The sequence below is a fragment of the Lissotriton helveticus genome, chromosome 4_1 (assembly GCF_964261635.1).
Source record: "Lissotriton helveticus chromosome 4_1, aLisHel1.1, whole genome shotgun sequence".
NCBI lineage: Eukaryota > Metazoa > Chordata > Amphibia > Caudata > Salamandridae > Lissotriton > Lissotriton helveticus.
This window is the reverse complement of record NC_136063.1, coordinates 1221185604-1221193489: the sequence shown is the minus strand read 5'-3', so window position 1 is coordinate 1221193489 and position 7886 is coordinate 1221185604. Positions and strand designations below refer to the sequence as shown.

The 7886-nt window shown below is 50.3% G+C and overlaps 1 protein-coding gene across 1 annotated transcript; it reads right to left on the bottom strand.

Annotated features, from left to right (window-relative positions):
- Positions 1 to 1145: 1145 nt before the first annotated feature.
- LOC144828136 (E3 SUMO-protein ligase KIAA1586-like) lies at positions 1146 to 3377 on the bottom strand. The gene has a single exon (XM_078686252.1). The coding sequence runs from the start codon at positions 3375 to 3377 to the stop codon at positions 1146 to 1148; it is 2232 nt and encodes a 743-aa protein (XP_078542378.1).
- Between the last annotated feature and the right edge of the window lie 4509 nt (positions 3378 to 7886).

The following is a 7886-nucleotide window of genomic DNA, read 5'->3' as shown; positions in this document are numbered from 1 at the left end:
GTACGGTGCTCTGTTATGGCTATTGCATGCATACTTTGCTCAGTGTCAGCAGAGAGGGGCTGACACCTGGGTGTCCTAGGGGCTGCACTTCTGCAAGTCCTCTGGCAAGCTACAGTGGGTAGTGCTTTGATTATTAGTTTGCTGTCACCCGGGCATCATGGTGATCCTAGTGCCAGTGCAGTGTAACAGTCACATGATTAAAAGAGGGCATGTGGTGAACGGTTGTTGAGTCAACAACTGAACAACATTCGGCTGAATAAACCCTTATTGGGAGGCGGCAGGGGCCTGGGAAAAACAGCAGGTCAGATTTTAATTACATTACTTCAAATCGACACTTTATGGTCAAACTCATCCTGAGCTGCGCCGCACTTTCTCAGAGACCAGCAGTGAGCATAGTCTACAAAGGGCCTGCAAGTGACTGGCATGGGCTGCACAGGAAAAAGCAACACAAGTGTGCTTTGTTTATTTAACCGCCAGAGTGCTCAGTGTGCCTGGCCTGCATTACAGCCGCAGTCCTCAGACTTAGCAAGCTAAGCTTGCACTGAACAGGCCGCTTCAACAGCAGGGCAGGACTGGCTACCGGGCGTTTTGGCATGCTGCCGAGCTGGGGGCTGATTTCATTGATGGGGACCTGCGTTTGCTGAACGAAATTTGTTTTGCTTTGTTTATTTTGAAACACACGCAGGTCTCCATCAACGAAATTAGGCCCCACCACAGTGACATCAGCTCCCAGCTCTGCATCATGAAAAAATGCCCGGTAGCCAGTCCGGCCCTGTTCAACAGCATGCCAGGGTTTCTGTTGGCATGCCTGAGTGAAGGCTAGTCGCACCCTGGGGTCTCACCTGTGACTTTTGACGATACCAGCAGTCAGGGCTTTAAGTGGGAAAAAAAAACTGGGGGTGCTCTAAAAGGGGCGTGGCTACTCTCATAAAGGGGTGTGGCCTATCCAAGTAGGGGCGTGGTCTATCCGAGTAGGGGCGTGGTCTAAATCAAGATAACTAGCATTGTGTGCTTAAGAAAATCATGAAGTTGCATCCAGCAAAGGATAATAAAATAGGAAAAAATATATATTTATTAAGTATAAGCCATACAAATACCAAACACTTTAAAAAAACATGTAAAAATTATTTATATTACTTAGAAATCTATTGCAGGATTCCCCAAAACCCTTGAAGATATTCAGTGTGATTATTTTGCTGGGGTTTCTCACAACAATTTTCTTCAGCGGACCGTCTACCTTTTGCAAGCCAACTCTTCACATACAGCTTTGCATCAAATGTTTCAAATGGAGGACCATTAAGTTTTACCCATAGGCATGAAGAAATGGTCTCTACAAGAAGAGAGGCCCTTGTTGGACAAGCAATTAAGTTCATTGCGCTGAAACCTCTCTCGCAATCCGCATTACTTGCTGGCAGGGTTTCCATGCAAACGACTAACTTTTTTAATGCTTCAGGGGTTTTCTTTCCACCAAAATCTTTGAAAAGTCTAAAAGCTTGGATAGTATCTCTGGCTGGCAGCTGAAACTCTGAACACAGTTTCTGGATATCTGTTTCCCCATAAAGAATACATTCATCACCAGAAGGCAAGTTGCTTGCATCTAGCACACTGAAGCTGGCTATAAGTTCTTTCTCAGAATCCGGGGCACATCGTTTATTTATATTTACAGACAGGCTTTGGTAAAACTGATTTTGATTAAGGGCAACAGAGTTGCTTCTACCATGGGAAAGAGGAACATTCTTGAATTTGCCCTCGTCCACTGCTCTCTGAGCCGCAGATGCAAACTCCCCTGGGGAGTCCTTCATTGCTATAAATATGCGTACTTGACTAACCAAAAGTCTGTGGGCATTAACAATTGTAATATCCCTCTTCTGTAAGGAGAGTGATAAGTCTTTGAGCTCTTGAAGTGCATCACACATTACCCCCAAATCTCTGATGAAAGAATAGGATGTAAGCTTCTTCAAGAGACCTTCATACTTACTCCGGTCTCTTATGGGTCTGGATGGGTCTTTAGAAGCATTCTCAAAATGTTTGCACAAGGCAGGGAAGCAGTTCCAAACAGCTTTCACAGATCTGTAACTGGATGCTACCCATCTAGTATCAAGCATTTTCCCTATCTTCTGAAGCTGTACACATAGCTCGCTGGCGGCAAGATTTAGCTCTCTCTGATTTTTTGGTGACATGCTGTATGTGGCATACAATGAGTCCATGAAAATCTTGAAGTGATTGACCCCTGCAACCTCATCAACTGTATCTGCCACAGCAAGTTCTAGTCTGTGAGCCAAACAGTGCCATGTCAGTACAAGATTTGGAAATTCTGATTTCAACAATGCTACTACTCCTCCTTTTTTACCAAACATAACTGCTGCTCCATCAGTACATACCGCAATCAAGATATCATGAAGCAGACTTTTTGTGAGTCCAACTTTTTCAAAGTAGCTTAGGAGAGCGGTCTTTACGCCAATAGCATTAGTTTCTGCCAGCTCCAGGAGGCCGAAATAGATGGTCACTGGGGTACTTTCATTTCCAAAAATGCCACGGAGGTAGATGATCAAGGTAGAAGCATTGCTAATAGAAGTGCTCTCATCAATTAATACTGTGATCTTTGGTTTGTGTTGTCTGATATAACAGACCAATCTTTGTTGCATTTCCAATGCAATGTGTTTTATTATTTCAGTTGCAGTCACATTGCTGTGCAAAACACGTCCCATTGCGCTGCCATTCTTTGCCTGAAGGAGAATTAGATCAGGGTGGTCAGTGAAAGGGCGATCTTTTTTTGCCAAGTAGTAGGCAGTGTCAAATACCCTGCATGTGCTCTCCATATGTTTTGCATTACATTCGTGTACTGCCACCACCAATGTATTTTTCTGCTGAGCTGTAAGAATGTCCTCAGCTGCCAAGTGACCAGCGCTCGCCTTATGCTCCATAATCTTCTTCCTGAGCTGTTTCTGCCTGAAAGCTTTTCCGTCACCGGAAGGACCAACCTCGCCATCTGCCCACACTTTACTTACGCGCATGCCTTGGGTGTTATTGTGCACTGAAAGACCTGTTGATTTAGCCCGTTTACAGGAAGAACATCCAATATTGCCTGACTTAAGATACAACCATTTATATTCCTCCTGAAAGTAATACCACTGTTTAGTGTTCCAGCAGTCAGGGAGTTTGACAGTTTCTTTCTCTGGCACACGTTGAAGTTTTTCTAATGGTGGACTGTCCCTCTCAGACTCTTGCTGGGTTTTACTAGCTTCATCACTAGTTGGTTGCACTGGACAAGACTCCCCTGTAACACGCTGGCGCTTCAGTGACGGTAGGAAGTCAATCATTGAAGACTGCATAGACTTGCGCTTCAGAGCAGAAGCAGATAAGCTACTAGTAGCCATGGTAAATGTAGAACTTCCTTCTTGGAGGCTGGACTGGTATATCTGAAAAAGAAAAGAAAATCTTGCTCTGCTGGTTTCCTCTGCTGATTTTGGTTTCCAGGTGATAAGGCCTTCCTTCACGAAAATAGAATATTGAGCCTCTTATCTGCAACAAAAATTGAATAGTTTACGCCAGTGATCAACAATGTTTAATTGAAGTGCCATTTGGCAGGCAGATGTTACTCTTCATTTTGTGCTGTTCCTGAAAGTATCTCTCATTGTGCAGTGAAGTTGTAAGGTTTTCCTGATCTGGAGAATCCAAAATAAGTCTTCCCCGGGTCTCCAAAAGTCCTTAAGATGGCACTGGTTCATCTGTATGTACTGTACTCCAGTCTACTTACTCCTTCCTGATTTGCATACACGGGACTTGTTCGCTGCCTCACACATGGATGCCGGTACACACTGCCTGCACAGTCCTCCCACACACATACTCCCTGCTAAGGCCCAATGTATAGTATTTTGATTTATGTCACACTTACTACCCCTGATGAGGCGTTGCATCGCTTTTTCGGCGAGTAGCATGCTACTACGAAATCCATAAAGGATTAGTGGCAAATTAGTATAGTGAAATATGAAAGTAATTTGAGTGGTGGATGTGTTAGTCATTTGGATTGAGAGGGAAAAGGTATACATTTATATAGCACTTGCTACCCCCAAGGTGTTGAATTGCTTTTTCGGCGAGTAGCACCCTACCCCAGAACACAAACAATACTAAACCCACAGAACAAACCCACAAAGCAGGAATAGACTACTGCATCACTGCATGGAATAAATAATATCCAGAGGCACTGCCATCATACTGCGTCACTGCATGGAATAAAGAGTACCCGTAGGCACTGCTCTCTTCCTACCTCACTGCACAATATAAAGAACACTCCTAGGCATTGCCATCCTTGTATATTTGTATATCACTGCACAGTATAATGAATATCCTGAGGCACTGACATCAATCTGCCACATTGCATCCACCACAGCTCTCTGGCTAGGATTAACTCTACCACCTCAGAACCTAAAGATGTGTCTCAGGTGGTCTGCAGCCAGAACACCTTGGAAGGAGATGTCGCTTGAAGCAACATCAGCAAATCCATTCCTTTCTTCAGCTATGATGGTGGAACGCTGCTGTGGGCAGGAGTCTGAACCAGAACAAAATGCCTTAACCAGGCCAGGCTCTCAAGAACACTCCAGCAGAAAGTGTAGTGAATGGACATTTCATATTTCTTACAAAATAGAAAAAGTTTCAGTTGTGAAAACAGTGGTACACATTTTAATATCTTACCAACTCGAAGCTGAAGGATTTACTGAAATTTCTGCAAGTCTTTTTCAGAGGGGCATGTTCACTACACGATAGTCATCGGACCTTACTCTGAATCATGGAAAGCCTTTGGGGTGCTAACTAGCAAGCCTACCAGCTCTACAAAAGAGAACATAATTTGTGGCAGCACTCTAACGTTTGGCGGTTTGATGGTTAAAGGATATAGGAAAGATCAACCATATATGGCAAAATATGGGAAGAAATCTCTCCCTACTTTTCACAGGACAGGTTACTTGCCCTTCATCCCCAGAGTACACAAAGCACTTGAAGGTCACAGGCACACATGGCTATCCAACAAGAATGGCTCTTCAGACAGGCAGACACCTAACCATGTCAATGGCAGACTGGAAAGCAAAAACGTCCTAATTACCATCTGGGTTGCCAGGAATGGGCGCGCGGGAAGGTGCGCCATTAAATGTAAGCATTAAGAAATCTTTGGGAAATATACAGGGGATCTCTGGCTCAACATAAACCTTGATCTAAGTTCTGAGTTTTGCTGAAGTTTGTACAATGCTAAAACCCCCTTTTACTGCCAGACATGGCTCAGAGAGGACATCAAATTCGAAAAAACTACAAGGCAATCCACTGCTATCTGTGCCCTCTCAACAAAATAACAATGCTGGATGCGCATGGCCTTCAGCTCTCCAACTGCCTGGGAGCTGCCCTCTTGATAAACTGAGCAGGATGTATGGCCCTGTTAGGGTTAACTGCTGCTCACAGGATTTGTTTTAAAATTAATTTATAAAGTTTTACATAGCACAAACTTGATCCCGAAGGATACCAGGGCGCTTTACAATTTGAGGCAAAGGTAACAAATCAGAACATTACTTAGTTCTCCAGTACAGACGCAAGCCCTCCCCTCCCCACCCCTCCAGCACAGACATAGGCCCTCACCACCTCTACAGCACAGATACAGGCCCTCACCACCTCTGCAGCACAGACACAGGCCCTCCCCACCCCTCCAGCACAGACACAGGCCCTCCCCACCCCTCCAGCACAGACACAGACACAGGCCCTCGCCACCCCTCCAGCACAGACACAGGCCCTCCCCACCCCTCCAGCACAGACACAGACACAGGCCCTCGCCACCCCTCCAGCACAGACACAGGCCCTCCCCACCCCTCCAGCACAGACACAGGCCCTCGCCACCCCTCCAGCACAGACACAGGCCCTCCCCACCCCTCCAGCACAGACACAGGCCCTCCCCACCCCTCCAGCACAGACACAGGCCCTCCCCACCCCTCCAGCACAGACACAGGCCCTCCCCACCCCTCCAGCACAGACACAGGCCCTCGCCACCCCTCCAGCACAGACACAGGCCCTCCCCACCCCTCCAGCACAGACACAGGCCCTCGCCACCCCTCCAGCACAGACACAGGCCCTCGCCACCCCTCCAGCACAGACACAGGCCCTCGCCACCCCTCCAGCACAGACACAGGCCCTCGCCACCCCTCCAGCACAGACACAGGCCCTCGCCACCCCTCCAGCACAGACACAGGCCCTCGCCACCCCTCCAGCACAGACACAGGCCCTCCCCACCCCTCCAGCACAGATACAGGCCCTCCCCACCCCTCCAGCACAGACACAGGCCCTCCCCACCCCTCCAGCACAGACACAGGCCCTCCCCACCCCTCCAGCACAGACACAGGCCCTCGCCACCCCTCCAGCAGACACAGGCCCTCGCCACCCCTCCAGCAGACACAGGCCCTCGCCACCCCTCCAGCACAGACACAGGCCCTCCCCACCCCTCCAGCACAGACACAGACACAGGCCCTCGCCACCCCTCCAGCACAGACACAGGCCCTCCCCACCCCTCCAGCACAGACACAGGCCCTCCCCACCCCTCCAGCACAGACACAGGCCCTCCCCACCCCTCCAGCACAGACACAGGCCCTCCCCACCTCGCACAGACACAGGCCCTCCCCACCCCTCCAGCACAGACACAGGCCCTCCCCACCCCTCCAGCACAGACACAGGCCCTCGCCACCCCTCCAGCACAGACACAGGCCCTCGCCACCCCTCCAGCACAGACACAGGCCCTCGCCACCCCTCCAGCACAGACACAGGCCCTCGCCACCCCTCCAGCACAGACACAGGCCCTCGCCACCCCTCCAGCACAGACACAGGCCCTCGCCACCCCTCCAGCAGACACAGGCCCTCGCCACCCCTCCAGCACAGATACAGGCCCTCGCCACCCCTCCAGCAGACACAGGCCCTCCCCACCCCTCCAGCAGACACAGGCCCTCCCCACCCCTCCAGCACAGATACAGGCCCTCGCCACCCCTCCAGCACAGACACAGGCCCTCGCCACCCCTCCAGCACAGACACAGGCCCTCGCCACCCCTCCAGCACAGACACAGGCCCTCGCCACCCCTCCAGCACAGACACAGGCCCTCGCCACCCCTCCAGCACAGACACAGGCCCTCCCCACCCCTCCAGCACAGACACAGGCCCTCGCCACCCCTCCAGCACAGACACAGGCCCTCCCCACCCCTCCAGCACAGACACAGGCCCTCGCCACCCCTCCAGCACAGACACAGGCCCTCGCCACCCCTCCAGCACAGACACAGGCCCTCGCCACCCCTCCAGCACAGACACAGGCCCTCGCCACCCCTCCAGCACAGATACAGGCCCTCCCCACCCCTCCAGCGCAGATACAGGCCCTCCCCACCCCTCCAGCACAGACACAGGCCCTTGCCACCCCTCCAGCACAGACACAGGCCCTCGCCACCCCTCCAGCACAGACACAGGCCCTCGCCACCCCTCCAGCACAGATACAGGCCCTCCCCACCCCTCCAGCGCAGATACAGGCCCTCACGACCTGTACAGTCCCTTTAATCCCCCCACCCCCGTGACTTTCTCCCAACTAAAACTGTACAGTTTTTCGACGTACCCTTTTAACTAAAAGTGACAAAATAATTCGTTGCAGAGTACAGTCCCTTGCCAGGAGGCACTTGGCTGTCAATAACAAAACACGCATAAAAAACAAAGATGCAAGTTTGTGACTAGAATCTACACGTTATGCAAGCTGAAACAAAAAAATGATTATAATCAAACTGTGGGGATAACCCACTGCACTTACCGATCAAGGATGGGGCTTCACAGGTGAAAAATGCTGAAACAAATTTCCCCGACCTCTCCAGTTCTAAACACGGCGC